Genomic DNA, 20,484 nt, shown 5'->3' with positions numbered 1-20,484 from the left:
TCAGAAGGCCATTGCAAGGAGAAGCTACACATTTTATAAATATAATGGTACCAAACCAATTCTGCCAGTATAATCACCCTTTAGCATACTGGTATTGATTTTTGTATTATTCTTAAACGTTTCCTCTGAAGTGTTTCTACTGAAATGTATTCTGAGGACCATTAAGCTGCTAAAACTTTTTAAATCTGTTGACTAGAGGGCTTTCCAGAATAGCTTATCCCTACATTAATAGGTTTGGAGTTTAGGCTTCAGGAAAGCGCCATTAATATCGTTTGAGGAGCGGTTGTGCTAGCTGTGAGTTCTGCTTCGAGGTGGTTCTTGAATCTAGGTGTGCTCAGCAGGGCCTGCGCCTAAGTAACTGTGTTTATGGCCGTCCAGTGGAAAAGGTGCATATTATTCGTGAAAATAGAGGGAAACAGGCAAAATTCACTTGGGCAGATGTGAGGCATAACAACGGGAAGTGGGGATTTTTAGGTTGTTGGGCAGTTATAACTGGAAGACAGTGAAGCATTACTAGAGAAATCTCACCATATGCTTTCTGGTCACCTTTAATCAGGTTGTGATGGTGGTGTGGGACAAGTTGACAAAATAATAAAGAAAGTGGCATGCACTGGATGCGTTTAGAAAAACGAAATTATTCACATGCAGAGAAAAAAAATTAAAATTAAAAGCCCCAAAAGAACATTTTGAAAATGAGATTCTTACAACTGAATAATAGTCAGATGTTGTGAGCATGAATACTCAAAATGACAGCCTTGTGTAGGTAGAAACCCGATTTTCCTCAAATATATCCCATTTCCATCAGAAATCAATGCATTCATTCAGAAAACCTCTGTAAAGGGATGCTCTTTGCGAAGCTCACACAGAGCAAATGGACATATCTCATCAGGGTGGCAGCTCCGTTGGTTCATTAGCAAATGTCTCTTTTTCCGAGGCACTTGCATACAACTGAGTTTTGTTCCAGTAGATGTTTATACAGCACCATCTGCTTCTTACCTTTCAAAACACTTTTCTTTTTTTCCCTAAACGTATGCAATAATTTTTACAATCGCTGAGATGACAGGTTTGACATTTGAAGAGTAAATTACACTTGGTGACTAATGCAACGTTATATAGTTCCAGGAACAAAGTGACTGCAGGGGATTTCCTAACCTATATAAATCAGAAGGGCCCTGAAGTCCCATTGACTTTGAAAACATTCAGCACAGTAATGATTACTGTCAGTAGTGTATTCTGTAGAATTGCAGCTGTTATAAAAAGCCACAATACTTGTCACTTCTTAAAAAGGCCTTGTATTTACACCTAAGCATGAATGCATGCATGAATTCTGATAACTGGAAGAAAGCGGGAGAACTTTTGCATATCATTCTTGTTTCTTGGTAATTGTGGTTGTGTTTGTAGACTAGGTGATTGTAAATTTAAAAAAATAAGTAACCTTAAAGAAACAACTCTACATAAATGAATAAAATTAAATTTGGCCAAGGAACATCACCGCTCACATACTTCATATAATTGAACAATAAAGCCTGCAGTAAGGACTGGAGACCGGGACTTTGGCAGCGTGTATGAGTGTGCAAAGCTGGTTTTCATTACTGCCAAGCTTATTATGATAATGTGGCTAATAAAGTCAAGTAAGCAGTGGTTTTCAGGGGGTTTGCCAAGGGCACAGTCAAGTCAGACACCATAAAGTGTATCGTCAAAGAATTTTAATGGAGCAGTCATGCCCCATCAATGAAGCACATTTTATGAGGCTTATTCACTAGAACGAGAGTATGCCAGGGAGCTTCAGTTCCAACTTACATTCTTTATAGTTATTATGAAGGGCCAACCCCAGTCAGCTTCTCCAGCAAGAACAGGATTAGTTGGAATTGTATAAAGTATGGTTAAATCAGTGACATTTATTTATTTAACGGGAGTCTAAAGTCTATTTTAACTCTAGAACTGTTATAAACTATACTTTATATCATTCCAGCTAATCCAGTATGTTGTAAACCAGATTTCTTGATGATCTGCAGAGTTTCTGTGTATTAGGTGACGCGCTGTTAAATGGCGCAACAATTACCTCCTCATACTATACCTCATTAATATTCTATCAGTTATTTATGTTAAACAATAAAATAAGTGGCAGTATGATGCCCTTTGGCTGCTATACAAATGCTAGTACAGTCAAAGCATCTTTCATGCTGTGCGGAATCTTGTAGATCAGGTGTGGTCAAAGTAACACATCCAGGAAACGGAAGCTGTACAGTAGCTAGGTGACACCACTCAGGTTAAAAGTCACGGGAGTTCGGGTTCGGGTAGTAGAACTACTGCATACTTTTACTCTCAAGGCTCATTGTTAGAGCAATGGCTATGGATGTCCCCTCATGGACTAAGAAATTAATGTAGCATACGTGAAAGAAGATGGGAATATGATCAAGAATCTAATTTTCTCTCCTGTGTGAACCATAAAAAGTGGTGACCATGTCCCACAACACTTGGTCCTCTAACTTCTTCAACCCCAGCTAGTGCTACAAAAAAATGGAGTATTTATTCAGCAGAATTGCTACAGAAAATATGCTTAACAATAACAGAAGACTACTGAAAGAAATTGACACAGTCGGGCAGATTTACAGTTTCCAGGAAATAGGTTAATGTGAAGTAAATAGTGCCCAAATTCAGAAATTGCCAAGCAGCTCAATTTCCTAGTGAAAATATAATATGTATGCCGACGGGTTTCAGTGTCTGCCTGAATGCTTTATTTCACAGGCTATTACTCAGACCATGGGCTACAAAGAATAAATTATGCATAATATAAACAGTGGTTTTCAAATGTTTAGTATGTACATGGATGAATATTGGTTTGAAAGAACCAAGAAATAATATTTTTGTTAATGTGCTGCAGGCACAAGATTAGCCGTGCACAAGAAGTAAACATTATCTATTAATAAGGTGATAAAAAATATAATAAAAACAATACAGGAAACAAATGAATGCAGCTCCTATAAAAATACTAATTTTGATTGTGGTTTAATAACTTAATTTTAATATTTGTTTCAAAATTCATTTTTCAACAAATGGTTATTTCTATCTAAAATGACAAGTAAAAAAATAATAATTATGAATTACAAATATTATCTCTTAGTTGCCAGGTGCATATCGGGCCTTTGTTATGGATCAGAGCTGAAGGGTGATTTTCTCTTTTGTGATGCAAGAAGTTTGAACTGTTCAAAATAAAGAAAAAACAAAGTTATTAATCACATAAAAAAAACAAAAACCCATTGCATTTGAGAGGGGGACATTCACAAAAAAAAAGGGGAAAAAATGTAGTAATCTCAGCCATTCCTCCTGGAAATCTTGCGCATTGATTAATAAGTGAACAGAACCTAAATGGATTTATGTCACTAATACACTTCTGCAGTAGGTTTTTTGGTCGGGAGTTCAGTCAACCTCCTGAATAAGTATGTGTGACTAGCACAACTGGCAATTATAGTGCATTATTTCTCCGTGGCAATCTACAGATGTGCTAATTTCAAGACTACATTTCAATGTGTCATCGTAAAACACATTACCAGCTTCAATTTAACTGGAAAATACCCAACCAGAGTAACAATGAACTATAACACTAGAAGCTTGTTGATCTACCCAACAAACTCAACTCAGGAAAGCCTGGACGGAGAGATGGAGCTTTTCAGTGAATTCTCAAAGTTGTACCAAGGTGCGCTTGACATTAAACAGAGACTCATCTGATTTTTACCCAATGTAATACTTTGGTTAATAAACCCAAAAGATGGTACCTGCATGGTTAAATTATAGATTAATTCTGGGAAATGGTTTGGGTTTGTTAAGAGTTTACTGTGATGGGATCTGCCAAACTACAAGAATTCTCTAGTATAAGATCTGAAACTATAAAACATGCAAAGTGTGTTAGTGGACACAAGTAACAGCCAAGCTGGTGTCTTGAAAAATGTATGTAGTTGAAGTATGAAAAGTAATGTGAGGGGACAGAAGGACATTCTTGTGGAAAAAATAGTAATAAAGAAACCCTTATCTCTCTGGGACCCTGGCACATCCATCTACTGTCCAGAAAAGTCTGGTCAGAAGCGGTCTTCATGGAAGACTTGCGGCCATAGGCCATAACGTTGACGTGGTAACAAGGCCAAGGGACTATTTACGAAAACTCAAGAACCAGGGTAGAGGAAAATGTCAGCATGTGCTCTGGACTGATGAGTCAAAATGTAAAATATTTGGCTGTAGTAGAAGGCAGTTGTTCTCCAAAGGGTGTTTGCAGGCAAAAGTAAAGCATGATGGAGGTTCCTAGGAAGTTTGGTGCTGCATTTCTGCAAACGGAGTTGGGGACTTGGTCAGAATGAATGGTCTTCTCAATGCTGAGTAGTATAGGCAGAGACTTATCCATCATGCAATATCATGAGGAAGGCATCTGATTAGCCCCAAATTTATTCTGCAGCAGGATAACTCCAAACATACAGCCAAAGCCATTAACTATCTTCAGCTTAAAGAAGAGCAAGGAGCCCTGGAAGTGGTGTTTTGGCCCCACAGAGCCCTGATCTCAACATCATCAAGTATGGTTAGGTCTCCCTACCTACTGAGTTCCTTAAAATACCACGTGCAGGTGTACCTAGAATAATTAATGCTGTTTTTGAAGGCAAAGGGTGGTCATGCCAAATAATAATTTGATTTAGGTTTTTATTCCGTTCACTCACTTTGCATTTTGTTAAATGATAAAAATAAACTAACATGTCTATTCCTTGAAAGCATTCTTGCTTTACACCTGCCTAAAATCTTTGCACAGTACTGTATATCTATCTGTTTAACCATACCGTGACTTCAAAGTCATAAACTCATTCACTGGTAGTAGTTGGACACATGGCTGGACACATGGCGCTAAGGACCAGGGGAGTATTGGGATGAACAAGTGCCAACGATGTAAAGCAGCAGTAGGGGGTGAGGCAGAGTAAGATTTGTTCCTATTTCGGGAAACATTCTGAGAGCTTCATGAGTCAGTGCATTGGAGCAATCATGTGGGTAGGAAGAGAAGAATTGTACATGCATGTACATGGTATTTTGTTTAGTTTAACTATATAAGACAGCGCCACCAATTATCTTGCAACTAGAGCGTGAAATCAGGTTAAAAGATCCCTAGTCTTTTCTGTCAACAGGTTAAATTTATTTGACTTAATGTGATCTTATAGTGTTGTTTTTTTGTCGGTAAGATGCAGTAAGCAGTTAACACGCCTCAGAACGTCCCTCTTGTATTACCTGTTTAGTTGCCGATAGTGCTATCTGCTCTGTTTCTTTAAGACGACTCTGAAGCCTGTTGGATTTCTCCTGATATTCCGTTAACAATTTTTGGAGCTAAAAAAAAAAAAAAAAAAAAAAAGTTCAAGGCCGCAAATAAGTTATCCTGCATTTGTAACTCCATATTATGTCTTACTGAGCTCCACAGAAAGAATACAATTACATAAATAATACAACATGACCACCGTTTCACTCGGGATTAAAAAGACACTCTAATGCTCCATAATTTATGTATTACATATGTAATGTCTTTGATAGGTCAAGTACACACCGGCAAAGGTGGAAGCTTCCATCGTGTCAAAAACTAGCACAATATCTCTCTCTGTTTATTACTAGTTTTGGCTCGTATTATGTAAGTATTATGGCTTATAAGGCAGATTCTGCTAAATAGTACTAGAATGATAACACCCAACACGCCTGTCAGCAAACACGTTAGAATTGCATTCTTTCCTGGCAAGTTCTACCTCAGCAATCACAAATACGGAAACTTAAAAAAATGTCAGGATTTGGATTTTAGGATTGGGCGTATAAAGCCGTTATTGCGCGCGTAATGCAGTGTGTGTGTGTGTGTGTGTGTGTGTGTGTGTGTGTGTGAAAGGTGCATCGTAGGCACATCCTAAACACACATCTATGTGTATATTTATGTCAGATGCATGTGTCATTTCATCAGTAGATTTGCCAAGATTTGAGCATTGGGAACGTAGTCTGAATTTAGTCTACATAATACAATAGTAGTTAATAGCAGCAAGAAATGTCACAAACGTCACCTCAAGGTTTTTTTCATGTGCGCTTTCTATCTGGGACAGTAATTCTCCATTGCACTTCTTTTGGTGATTTAGCTGACTCCTATAAATTAAGAAAAAAATACTCATCACAAAAAACAAAACAAAATTAAAGTGAAATTTGCAAACATGGCGGTGGAAGACTTAACACACTCTGTGAAACCTATCGGGCTCAGTCTATCTGCTAAACGGCAGAAACTGAATAACTTGAAATGGGAAACATTAAGTCCTTTAAACATATGACTCAATGCCAATGGAATGTCTGAAGTAACAGCTGTATCTGGCAATGGAATAACTCGCTTTATAGAATAAGAAGTGGAAGCAGTTTATCACAGTAATGTTAGTCCTCTTTAGAGCTGGTTTCACCATTATTCGGTGAACTGACATACTCCATTGCTAGTGAAATGCTCAAAGTGTGATAATTGCCCCAAGTCTGGTTTTATGTATGACCCCACTCCAGCCGACACATTGTGCATAATGATCTTCAGCTTGTGTGCAGCTCCTCAGCCATGGAAAACCCATTTCATGAAGCTTCCGATGCACAGTGTTTGCGCTGATGTTGTGCTGACTCGGGAAAGTCCTATACATCGGTTCCAGGACAGTCAACATTCTTATGAGATTGTGGAAATACTCCTCCGGTTGATTTTTCCATGGATAGCTGTATTAACTATTGTTCTATCAGAGCACCAGAGCTGCCACCAGAGTGAAGCTGCGGGTGATCAACTACACAAACTGAAAGTATCTTTAGTAATTGTGTGATCCATCAACTGGCCAGATAAGATAAAACGGCTAAGAGATGAGAAGAAGCTATAATATGTCCCGCAGAGTCCAGAGATATAGTAAGAAATGATAAAGCAATTTCCACTCCATCCCAAGAGAAGTACTTTCTGCACTATTATATCACAATTTTTTCTAATTTATTATATTTTTATTTTATTTGTCTTTTCCAGCTGTTAAATAAAGACATGAATCTATCTCTGCCTCTTCTCAATTGAGACTGACTTTATGGCCTTATGTTTTACATATTCTTCACAGACTGTTGGAGGAGTAAAAGACCACTTGCACACCTGAGCAGTGTATTCTCAAATTGTGTGCTTCTCCCAAGCAGCCATATTTTCAGGCACTGTCCCGCTGCCCCGCTTTTATAGGCAGAAGGGATTATGTGCCAAATGGCGAGATTGCAGCTCCTACATGGCTACCTCATGATGTTCTAAAGCTGGGCTGTCCTTAAATCTGCCCCTCCTACCTTTGACAATGCACCTCCCTTCTTTGGTCATACACCCCCACCAACACCCGGTTATACCTGTCCGTCACAGTGTACATGGTTATGTCACCCATTCTATTCCATATTGTAGGATAAGGGTGGTGTTCATCAGACCTCGCACCTGTCCTGATCCGTGTAGAGTCAAGCCGATATTGGGGTCACATCACAGTGTGCAGTACAGCAAATCCACAGAGCGTGGCTAGGGTAGTGCAGAGAGGCTATGTCTGTAGATTGGGGGGAATGTTGGGAGGTACGATTCGCTATATAGGAGAAGTCACATAGTTTAAAGAGCCAAACATAGTAGACCTTAAGCTTTGAAACTCCTCTATCAGCATTTTCACCCTGAGATCAGTAACTCTGTATCTAATCAAATCATAAGCGCGTTACCTCCTTACCCCTTGTTTCTGTAAACCAAATTGTTATGTTATTTACTACTTATGTCCCGTTTACCCATTGTACAGCCCTGTTGAATATGATGGCGCTATATAAAACAAAACAATAAAAATATAACTATACTAATTTTCAATTGTTGAACATTAATCTTGCTTGTTCTTGGTCAATATTATGATTCTAAATGGATATCCCTAAAAGTAGAAATTGTAGCGAAGTGTTTCTTTTTTGCTTTTAAAATGGAAACGGATCGAATGAAGTCTTGTTTTTTTTTTTCCTCTTAAAACAGAGTTATTAAGAAATAAACCGTTCACTTTTTATAGTTTGGCAAGTATGTTTAGTATCTGCAAGCTGTAGTCTGAACGCTCAGAAAACAAGTTAAGCCAGATGTATTTTATATTGAGGGAAAAACACAGGAAATAAGTCCAGTTACTCTTGGTGAATATGGATTTCTGTACTGTGCCAGTTTCTGCAGCTGTCTCGCACAAACCGAGAAAGACGTTAATGTTTGTTTGAGTTGTTCAAATAAATGGTTAGATGCCAAGCACAGGAGATATACCGACGTGGAATGCTACACAACGCTAGTGTTCCTATATACCGCAAGACATAACATTTTATTATGTTCTTAAACTGAGTGGTTTTTTGGGCAGGGGAAAAAATTAAAATAATAATTAAAAATAATAATATAGCTTTATTTTCACCTTGCCCAACTGAACCAGTTCATAAACAGTTCTTTAAAATGAAATATATCCATCTGACATCGATCCTCTAGTCTTCTTACCCAAGGAGGAAAGATCGTTGGAGGTCTGAACGTGTTCCTTGTATATAGCTCTGCTTTTGCTTTCTTTATTTAACTTTTTTGCTTTTAGCACTGCTCTCATTGTATCATCAATGTTATCCATGCCGATGGACTTTTTTTTTTATATATATATAAAAAATGTATATTTTGTTTGAATCATTGTTCTTGGAAACTGACAACTACTACTTTCATAAATGTGGCTTTTTTTCTTGTATTATTACAAAATGTAATAAAAATAAAATAGAAAGGTTTACAGCTGGCACATGATGACAACGATGGCTGATAAAGCAGATCGGGTACTGCAGTGTGCAGCCTCCGGCTGGGTGTATAAAGCCGAACACTGAAAGAGTGTCATTGGTGGCCACTGCCCTTAAAGTCCCAAACCGGTCCTGATGATACATATCTAAAACAATTAATTTCATGGTCTGTACGTTGGGCTTTTTATACGGGAAAAAGCTCCATTTTTCAACATCTTAAAAAAGAAAAATGTAACTCATCAAAATGTAGAAGGGCTTTTGGATTCCTAAAATATCAGACATGAAAAACGAAGAATAAAAAACCTTCAATATGCAAAATGCTAAGAAGCAGATGCAATTGACAATAGATTAGACTCACTCAATGCGTCGCGGAGATACAAGTTCTATTAAAGCCGCTGAATGTTTCAGAGCGAATGCCTTTTCCATAACAATTTAAAAATCTGGGCAATAATCCAGATCAGTCAGTGCATGATTTACAAATCTCTTTAAATACAAGAAGAGGAAAACCAATGAGAATATGTTATATATATATATATATATATATATATATATATATATATATATATATATATATATACGCACACACACACACACACATACACATATATATATATATATTATATATATATGAAGAAATGGGCAGAGACAGAGCGGTTATTTAAATTCATGATTTTGGTTTAATATATAAATATTTTTCCTATGTTATAGTGCAGTTGAGGGTCACAATATACCGAAGCAGTATAAATAACACTGCAACATTAAATTCTGCTGACCAAGTTTTTAATTAACATACCTTGGAAAAGCAAAACACTTGGATGAGCTTCAAGCCTCAGCAAAAATGTCAGCTAAAGGGCATTGGAAATGAAAGAAACGTGTGCGTAATGTGTATTTGTAAATACAGTGGAAACTTGTTAGCGCTTGTCACGTGGCATTCAGTTTCTTTTCCACATTTGTAAGTAGGCAAAACAGGAAGGAAAATATTTCCATAAGTAGATAAAAATAGAGCCGGTGTCATAATGTAGAGAGGAGAGCACGCCACGTCTCACATGGCTTAGTCTCATGCTAATGATAACGACTTGGCACAGCACCGCTTATTTACACGGGCACTGCCTGCCGTGTTAACCCTTTTATTACATGCCTTCAGTAACATTTGCCACGTTCTTACAGTTTGACCCTCTTTTTCTTCTTCTTCTTTGATATAAATCTATAATACAATACATTATTTTTATTAAAGCTACCTACAGCTTGTGCTTTCTATTAAGCAATCAGCGGGTATTGTCTGGGAGATATTTAGTTTCACATTTCACCCCACTAAAGCGGTGACCGGCTTATCAGTGAAGCATCTAATCAATTTTCTTTCCTGAAGTTCTAACTTCTCCCAACGTTTCAAAGGTCTTAGCGACATAGCAATAATCAGCATTGTTCATGGGGAGGAATAATCATGCAGATCCGTTTTTGCTTTCACTGTAAACTTGTAGGCTTAACTGGGAACTTCCGGGGTAGGATAGCCACAGCATTCACTCTTTCGGAAAAGGGGCTTTGTGAGTCGAGCCCCAGGCAGCCTTTTGTAGATGGACAGTAGGAGGAAGTAGGGGAGAAGTGAACGCCCGGAGTGAAAAGAAAAAAAAATTGCTGTGAAAACTGATATTTCATCATGATCAGGCTCCACAATTTAACAAACTTCTCCATACTGCTCTACAGGACCCTTCAACTTCGTTTGGGGTGTATTCACTAAAGGGAAAGATGCAAGGAGAGTTTGCAGGACAGTTGTGGTCATAACTCCTCAACTTTACTATTTATTAAGAGGAGCCAACACTGGCATGTTTAGGAGACTTATCCTCAAAATCTGTGGTTGACATTTTGGTTTCTGAAAGGGGCTCACAGAGCTTGTCAGCTGAGGTAGTATCTACTCTTTTCAGAGCAGGGACTCGATCAACTTTATTTATCAGGGTGTTCATCACGCAGTGCTTCTATTCCTCAACTCTTTGGGACCGTTTCAATAGAGGTCTTTGTCCTTCCATAAATTTCTGCCCTATCTACATAGCCATCACCTCGGCTAGAAGGATAAATGAGCTACAAGCCATATCTTCCTCTAGAGTTTTTTTTCCGTTAAGTTACAAATTTCCATAAAACTAATCTTCCCACATCCCAAATCCTGTATCTTGTACTGAGAGGCATCTTAATTTGCTAAACATCTGAGAAGACGTCTAGTGTATCTTCAGAGGACCACATCATTGAGAGTTCTTTCTAACCTTATCATTACCTTCCCAAGACCATCCATTGGGAAGAAGAGGTCTAGAGCAACTACAGCACGATGGATCATTCATGTGGTGGCAAAGACTTGTCTTGGGCAGAAAAGGCAGGAGCTTATATGGATCGTACTTGCAAGGCAACCACATAGTAGAACCGGAATACCTTTACCAAGCATTACAAGGATATATGTTCTTTCATTGTCTGATTCAGATTTTGAAAGGAAAGTTATTCAGATGGCTTTGCATGGACCCCTCCCTTTATCTTTGTTACATCTCTATATTACGGCTGCCAGGGATGACAAGGCAAAGTAAGAATTCTACCTCCCAAGAATTCCTTTTTGTTGCTCGTCTCCTGGCAGCATTTGTTCGCACCCAATAAACTTATGTTTTGCCTTATTTTCTGGTCTTTTTTATGAATTACACATGGGTATGTTTAGGTGAGGGTCGGTTTATAGTTTTGTTCCTGCCCTATGCCTGAGTTGGGCAGGAGAGCCTCAATATTATGGTTGCTTGGTAACTAGAATTCTCAGTTTCCTGCTTATATTATCTTTCCAGATACTACTTAGTCTCTATGCTCATTTTACCTGCTTTCTCTCCTCTTGCTAATCTAAGTGATTCTCTACAGCAATGAAGGCTTAAAAGCCTGTTCTCTCAAAGTGAACCTCGGGACACTTACTGGAACAAAATGAAATAAACCCAAGCTTTCATAAATGCTAAACTAGATTACACATTTAATGTTCAAAGAAAAATATTTTTCACATTGGACTTCTCCTTACAAAAGCACTACTCCTAGGTCTCATGAACTCTCTGGGGCTTGCCAAATCAGAGTACATTCAAAAACCTGCCGCTAAAGAAGGAGCCAGGTCACGGATTGCCAGATCCACTGAGCTTCCACATGTCAGCTCTGCTTAGTAAGAAAAGGCCAGGTGACACCTTAGTATGCAGGATGATATTTTTTGTTGCGTATTATCTCGTAAACACAGGCACATGGGATAACACTGCACCCTCTCCTCCGTTACAAAAAGAACTGCGTTGGCAATAAGGTCTGCAGACCATCTCTTTACATGCAGGAGAATCAACACTGACAGTCTGTTCCACCCCCCTGAAAAGGAAGCTTGGTTATCATGGTAATAAATCATAACTCTAATGTCCTTTGATAAATCACCGATTCTCAGCACGAGGCACTTGTTCAAATCACATAACAGGTTCTGCTAAGAGTATGGACATACCGAAGGTTTAGAATCCTCTTTTCAGTGTTTTCTGCTAGTTTTTGGGCCTCTGCTTTCCATCTGTTGGTTGTTTTTTGCTGAGTCTCCAGTAGCTTCATTAGGTCATTGACACTTTTCTGGTTCCTCTCTTCCACCTCTTTTAGATGGACTTCAAAACCTTGTTCCTTTGCAGAAAATTCATAGGCCAACGTTTGTACCTAATGACAATAAACGTTATTATTTGGCGTTTTGGATACAAATTGGGTGACATCAATTGTGGCAGTCTCTGTTTTACATGATTACATGTGACACTCCCTAGAAAACGAGTCAGATCAGGTGCACACAAACATAGGCTAGGCGTCCTTCTCTTATATAAGCAAATATTTTTGATTTCCAGCCAAAACACTGTTGGAAAAATGTAACAATAGCGTGAAGCATTGAGCACAACCACTGGTACACAAAAACTAGACAAGCCTTAGGATGCAAACAAAGCCAGTCTTCTCATGGTACTTCATAAGAACAAATAGTGTTGATTATAATCAGATTACAGTGTATAATAATTACTCTTCACGGCTCCAACTGAATGCTGGCATTGTTCACACTTCCTAATCCCCCCCACACTCGCCATCTGTCTGTTTGGGTGTTTGGTAAAATTCATTTTGGAGTTTATGGAATTCATAGGAAACAATTCATTTGCTAAATTACTAAGACGTAAGAATAAAAATATCCAGCTAGTCTTATTTTACCAGACTGCACTAGTACAATTGGTTTTAATCAGGAAAACACAAAGTATATGTAAAAATAAGTGGGCATAGTCTTTGTTTCAATGAAATTATCAGCATGTCTGGGTTGTGCGCTTGATTTTTATATTAGATGGCCGCACAGCTGCAGGATCCTCATCACGATATGGCAAACTGCACACATTGCATAGCCACCCCCCGAAAAATCTGCATTCTTGACTGTAGGTTATGGTAAAATAAAAACCCTTCATTTTTATTTTGCCACAAATGCAGATCTGTATTTGTACGATTGCATTGTTAAGTCAGCTACGAATTCATTTTAAAATGTAACTTTTTGCTGCCATTTTATTCACATTTGTAAAATATATTAAATAAATTCTCTTTTCATCTTTGCATCTCATACTGATGGAATTTTCTTCTGTTTAACAAGGTTTTATTATTATTTTAACATGTATATACATGCACAGACCGTGATCAGATATATCAGTACCTGGAATGTAATCTTTTGTTGTGCGTCCATCGACGATTTTTTCCACTCCTCAACTTCTTTCATTAACTGCTCATTCTCCTGCAGAAGTTTCAGTCTATCTTCACTTAGAGAACTATAGTTTACTCTTTCTGTTTCTAAAATTTTGTTCAGCTTTTGTATAGTCTCTTGACTACGAGACAACTCCTCAGTAGAGCTGAAAACGTACAATGACACAAATTATTACACAGCTCTTGAAACATCAGAAGCATCACTTTATTTTTCCAGAAGGGACATTGTTAGACTCCTTCTCTAAAACACTATGGTGTTGGGTATTAGCACTGGCCCTGAACACCACAGGAAGATAACAATTTATTAAAACAATCTAAAATGTCATTATTCTAGGTCCCAGCAGTCTAGGAGAAAAGAAAACTATCACACCATTTAATTCTATCCTGTACTGTATAAGCCACCTGAGCTATAACCAATCGTTGAGTGTATACTACGCATCTAGGGGTCTCAGATCAATGGGGTCTCTGATTCACACAATTTGTCTGGAAACAATGCAATGATCAAATTGGACAGGGCATAATAGTGTCATTTTTCAGTTGGTAATTCAGGAGAATAGCAAAGGTCAATGAAAAATTAACCACGGGGTTCTTCAGGTAGCCAGAAACTAGACAGAAAAATATGCCCTTCAGGGAATTACAGTTGTAACTCTAATCACAGCTTTTCAGAAAAAAAGTGGCATTACATATAGATTTATGCAGCTGAAAAGAGGAAAGTGATCATAAAAGAAGTATGGTATAAAAAAAAAAGAATGAAAAGAAATACTACCATAAAAAAGGATGAGAGCTATAAAGTAGTAAGCTGGAAGTTATGATCTTCTAATGGTTATTTTTCTTCAGGGTGGTTTAAACCTTCTATGACTTTGCACATTAGTTTTGGTAAATAAAATGTTACATTACAAGCAAAAGGGGAAAGGAGTAAAAACTTATTCGCAAATTTAGAAATCTATTCAATCGGGAAACGCACCAAAAAAGATCAACTGAGTATGCTTGCTAACATTGACCTTACATTGCATATCCAGGATTTTACCAGCGCACTATCCCTGGTATTTCCTAGCCTGTTCCTTCAGAATCCCCCATACTGACTTTTAAGGCTCCCGGAAAGTAACCTATTCAGACGCATACAATCTATTCTCCTAATAACCTGCATCCTGAAAGCAACCATCTGTTTTCCCTTCGAGATCTTCATGCCACTGACTTCTCCACATTACCCTCGCTGCAATCAAATCATCTTCAGACAGTCTTATGTATCATTCTCCTCAACCTTCTAAAAGTATGTAAAGTTATCCTCTTCTTCTTCTGTACTACACTATATGTAATGCATGTAAAATGTAAGAGTAAGCATCAGGCACTATGCTCATTCTCAATTCCATGTTTGTATCAATGAACCTATGAAGCACACCAGTGCACAGACCAAAGATGGTCACCCCACAACATTATCTGTAGGAGACAGGTGGGACATATCAAATATCCAAACTTGTTGCTATAAAAACAGAGGGTGTGTGAAAGAATTGGCAATGGCTCAATGTTATATGGTTTGATTGTCATGGTGTGCGCTACCACAGGGCAGTCTAACCTTAGAACAGTTTTACCATGTAGGAATGATTTGGAAATGATGGGCAATATAATTGTTCCACCCCAAACCGAGCACAACAAACTACTTTATTGGATCAGATTCTGTGTCTGTTATTCCCATTTAGTCACATGTCTATTGCCCCAGTGCATACACATTATCCTATATAACAGCGTAATTACCACTAGGATGGGCAAGGTATACTATCTATTGTACCGAAGCATCAAAAGATACATTTTCAGTTCACGCATATCAGATCTTGGTCTTTAACATAGTGCAGATACCTGGTATATGCAGGTGACTTATGGGCCTTATCTAATACTTTTGAACAATTCCTTAAAGGTAGGTTAATCTACATTGTCATCTCAAATAATTCATACTGCAGGACTTGTTTTTGTAATTGTAAGTGTTGGGTCTATTTACTTCAGTTCCAGTCGTTTCAATTTGTTTTGTGTCGTGTGCAGGCTTATCTGGAGGTCATCTTTGGCACGCTCTGCAATCAGACAGCGCTGATGTAGTTCTTCAACTTTTCTATGATCTTTTTCACTCATCTGGCTTTCTCGATACAGCTGTGAACAAAAAATCCTTTGTGTCAAGTAAAGCTTACCATGAAGGATGGCAACATGCTTAGTAGATAAAAAAACAAAAACAAAGTATAGAATCAGGTTGCTCATAAACAGATATTGTAAAATTGCTGTGATTTGGGAAAAAAATATGAAAAAAGGATGAAAACTGCATGATGGTTATGAATGTCTGCCTTATAATGTAATATGTATAAGAGTATATGTTTGTAAATAAGCACACACATTTCATTCAAATTTATTTTTAGCATTTGTATGAAAAACACTATATGGACCATGGCACTATCCTCTTCATTGGCATCTTCACCCAAACTTGGAAGCATGCTAAAATGGACAGAATAGAGGTAGATGGAACAACCCAACAATATTCTCCTTACGTCTGGGTGGGTGAGGTGGCCAAAGAGATAAGTGCACCCATAGGCAGCCCACTAGTGGAGACGGGAACGTGGCAGGGTTACGTAACACGATGTCCTGTGACCCCCGCTGAAAAATCGCTGCTGCTCTTTAGAAAAGGCCAGCAATAAGGAGCGAGGCAGTAAGCGAGTGTCTACAGTATGTATTTTAGAGTGAGCGTGTATATTGGCATGAGTGTGTATATGTAAGAGTGTGTGTTAATGTGAGAGGAAGTGTGTGTTATAGGACACGCAAGTGTGTTTTGATAATGTATAAACAGCCATTCTATTATTTAGAGTAAAAGTAGTGCCGTCATCACAGCAGCCAATGGAATGTTTCTGCTGAATTATTCATGAAATATATATATATTATATATATAAACACCCGTTAAACATTACAGTATTCCCATTCTTCAGAGGTACATTATTAAAATAGCTAAAAACATGTTTTAATGTTTCCTGGCACCTATATATATATATATAGTGATAATCACTTCACCACCAAATGGATAGGTGATTCACCATTACATATATGCAGTGAGCATAGCAAACACGTGAGTTAATACTGACATACCTAATAAACTAATACCTGCAGACTACTTTTACTATTTATATCAAAAGAAAAATACCATATTTTAGTGGTTTATACATTTATATTTATGTCATATTCTGTATCTAATACTCTAGTTGAACTATGGGCCCCGCATTTAGGTAGAAAGTAGGCCCTAATAATTTAATAATAAAAGATTAATTTACAGTACACGCTTGTGATTTATTTTTTTCCCTCTCTTTTTTTTTTTTTACCCTACATAGACATCTAGTCATAAGAACTTGAGACATAACCACCTGCAGAACTGTCATAACACAGGCAAACTTGTTATAACCTAACTTGTGTCAAACAACAGTTTTCATGTGTAAATAATCATATTTGTGTGAATGTGCAAGGTATTACCTTTTCAAGTTCTTCCTCTATGGCACGCTTCTCTCTTAAAGCACGCTCAATTTGGCTTTGTTTTTCTCCACATTCCTTAAAAACAGAATATATATTATCAGCAACTGCAATTGTAATGTCCCTTCGGTAAGAAACGTAACGGCACAGAGTCAAAAAAATACATGCTTTGACTCAAATTCTATTACACATTTCCAATATTTATAAAATTGACGAATAAACCCTGCCAGGTTTATTTTATGCATGATTCTGCACATGGGTAAATGTTGTTAATCCTCCGGTATATAATGAAGACTGGGTAAAATCAAGCTTGTGTATTATACACACAAAGGTAAAGGAAAATGTTTATATAAGTCATGTGTTAAATACCAGCTCACACTAACAAAGTGTCTTCAGTTGAATGTCTTTGGCAGCTGTCTGTACCAACACAGACTAATATGCCATCAAGCTGAAAGATGGTGTCCACAGATGCACTATACAGGGCAAAAGGAAGCTGAGGTTTATTATAAAGAAAAATGTAGCTGAAAAAAACATGTAGCTGTTCCTGTCAAATTGTTCTCGTTTACTAAAGTAAATGAAAAACACAAAAAAATAAAGGCTACACAAAAGGCTATACAAAATGAGGGCATCAGCATGTTAGATGTATGAACGTATAAATTAATATTCTGACTTATTAGAGTACTTCCCCAAAAGAGCAGAGTCACAGGCACAGCCTCTCCCCTGCTCCTCCAATCATCGGAGTGGGCCTGTCTGGAAGCTCTGCCCTTTTGTGCAAGTGCGCCCGGAGTCAAGGGTGACCGCACAGGGACAACCAGATGACAGAAGGAAGAAGACAGAACAAGAAGATACAAGAGAAGAAGCGGTGCTGCATGAAAGGAGATTACAAATATCTAAATCCTGGTAATAGGCCGTACGCCTAATTTAAACATTTAAATTAGTGGGGAAAAGTACGTATATGGGACTACAATCTCATCAATATGGTATTTTTTTTGTCAATACAGACTCTATGTTGTGTACACTATTTCTTGACCTCTTTACTAAATGTAAACAAAATTCTAAAAAGGCATCTAAAAGATTACTAAATAAGACATCCAATTCTCCCCACATTAAATATTCCCACCATATTCGATAGGAAAGATACATACCATTTGTAGTGCTGTAATGTCTTCAGTCAAACGGGAAATCTGTACATTAGAATGTTTTCTCGCCTTCTCTACCTGAAATATCAATTTTTTTTTTTATAATTTACACACAATATGGTATCATCCCTAGAAAAGTTTACAGATGTACATAAACCATTGTGTTGTTTTTTTCCCCCATCGTGTAAAGTGACAGCATACTAAAAGTCTGCTCTCTGCGTTAAATTACAATTAACCTTTAAAAGAAATGATAGCTTTCAAATAAGTTAAAATTATTATTTTTTGTAAATCCCTTATTTTGTTTCCTGAAATATGAATTATATGACATCCACAATATCGCATAAAATGTTTCAAATACACATATATTATACCCACACTGATGTGGCAGATAAGGTTATGCACATGGGGAAGAAAAATCCAGGCTGGGAATATGTATTAAATGGGAAAACACTGGGGACGACTGACATGGAAAAGGACTTAGGAGTTTTAGTTAACAGTAAATTTACCTGTAGCGACCAGTGTCAGGCAGCTGCTGCTAAGGCAATTAAAATCATGGGGTGCATCAAAAGGGGCATAGATGCCCACGACAAGGAAATAATTCTACCACTGTACAAGTCACTAGTCAGACCACACATGGAATACTGTGTACAATACTGGGCACCAGTGTACAAGAAAGATATAGTGGAGCTGCAGAGGGTTCAAAGACGGGCAACCAGAGTAATAAGGGGAATGGGAGGACTACAGTACCCAGAAAGGTTATCAGAATTAGGGTTATTTAGTTTGGAAAAAAGACGGCTTAGGGGGGACTTAATAACTATGTATAAATATATAAGGGGGCAGTACAGAGATCACTCCCAGGACCTATTTATACCCAGGACTGTATCTATAACAAGGGGACATCCTCTACGGCTGGAGGAAAGAAGGTTTCTACACCAGCACAGACGGGGGTTCTTTACAGTAAGAGCGGTGAGATTATGGAACTCTCTGCCAGAGGAAGTGGTGATGGTAAACTCAATAAAAGAGTTCAAAAGGAGCCTGGACGTGTTTCTTGAAAGCGATAATATTGCAAGTTATGGATATTAGATTAATAGGGACAGAACGTTGACCCAGCGATTTATTCTGATTGCCATATTTGGAGTCGGGAAGGAATTTTCCCCCTGGTATGGGGCAATTGGCATCTGCTTCATAAGGGTTTTTTGCCTTCCTCTGGATCAACACAGTAGGGACACAATATGTATATAGGTTGAACTTGATGGACTTTGGTCTTTTTTCAACCTTATGAACTATGTTACTATTGTTGCATTGTGACCCCCCCCCTTGTTGCCACCAAAACAGCCCTGACTCGTCAAAGCATGGACTCCTCTAGACCTCTGAAGGTGTGCTGTGGTATCTGGCACCAAGACGTTAGCAGCATATCCTTTAAGTCCTGTAAGTTGCAAGGTGAGGCCTCCATGGATGCATCCTGGTGCCATGTGTTCTCCAGGTAAGCGACACACATGTGATGTAAAAGAAAATGGGATTTATCACACCAGGCCACCTTCTTCCATCGCTCTGTGATCCAGTTCTTATTCTCATGTGCCCACTTTCAGCAGTGGACAGGGGTCAGCATGAGCACCTTATCCTGTCTGCAAACGCAACAAACTGCGATGCACTGTGTGTTCCGACACCTTTCTATCAGAACCAGCATTATTTTTTTCTTTAGCAATTTAAGCTACAGTAGCGCGTCTGTTGTATTTGATCACATAGGCCAGCCTTCGCCCCCCCACATGCATCAATGAGTCTTAGCTGCCTAGAGGTACTGACACTGCAGACCGGGAACAACCCACAAGAGCTGCAGTTTTGGAGATGCTCCAACCCAGTTCTCTAACCATCACAATTTGGCCCTTGTCGAAGTCGCTCAGATCCTTACGCTCGCCTCCATAACGAAAACCTACTTCAACTTCTCAAAGGGTTCTTCTTTATTTCAATTGTTGGTTTATCCTTTGTCTTGGCCTAGTTCAGGCATGTCCAAAGTCCGGCCCGCGGGCCAATTGCGGCCTGCGCCGGCACACACAGCCACACACAGCCACACAGCGGTGGGCGCGGCTTCAGTGTTGTGCGCCGGGATCTGACAACAAACCCCGGCGCACAACAGCTGTTGCCGCGCAGATCGCAAGGGAGCAGTATCGGAGGTATTTACCGGACATCCGGCTTAAAATCACTCAAGGGAGCCGGATGTCCGGTAAAGACCTCCGATACTGCTCCCTTGCGATCCGCTCGGCAACAGCTGTTGTGCGCCGGGGTTTGTTGTCAGAAACCGGCGCACAACACTGAAGCCGCGCCCACC

The 20,484-nt window shown here is 38.6% G+C and overlaps 1 protein-coding gene across 1 annotated transcript in view; it reads right to left on the bottom strand.

Annotated features, from left to right (window-relative positions):
• Nucleotides 1-2,723: 2,723 nt before the first annotated feature.
• The window catches only part of SCLT1 (sodium channel and clathrin linker 1), a 41,858-nt gene continuing 24,097 nt past the window's right edge, over nucleotides 2,724-20,484 (bottom strand). Inside the window, exons 14-21 of the mRNA XM_053461298.1 lie at nucleotides 18,165-18,236; nucleotides 17,023-17,097; nucleotides 15,521-15,666; nucleotides 13,481-13,673; nucleotides 12,272-12,468; nucleotides 6,066-6,144; nucleotides 5,260-5,355; nucleotides 2,724-3,203 (exon numbers count right to left, since the gene is read on the bottom strand). Of these exons, the coding sequence (XP_053317273.1) occupies nucleotides 3,150-3,203; nucleotides 5,260-5,355; nucleotides 6,066-6,144; nucleotides 12,272-12,468; nucleotides 13,481-13,673; nucleotides 15,521-15,666; nucleotides 17,023-17,097; nucleotides 18,165-18,236 (912 nt within the window). The 3' untranslated portion in view covers nucleotides 2,724-3,149. The remainder of the gene's footprint in view (nucleotides 3,204-5,259; nucleotides 5,356-6,065; nucleotides 6,145-12,271; nucleotides 12,469-13,480; nucleotides 13,674-15,520; nucleotides 15,667-17,022; nucleotides 17,098-18,164; nucleotides 18,237-20,484) is intronic.

Source organism: Spea bombifrons, chromosome 1 (genome assembly GCF_027358695.1).
Source record: "Spea bombifrons isolate aSpeBom1 chromosome 1, aSpeBom1.2.pri, whole genome shotgun sequence".
NCBI classification, from domain to species: Eukaryota; Metazoa; Chordata; class Amphibia; order Anura; family Pelobatidae; genus Spea; species Spea bombifrons.
The sequence above is the reverse complement of the archived record's forward strand: the minus strand, read 5'-3'. Positions and strand labels throughout refer to the sequence as shown.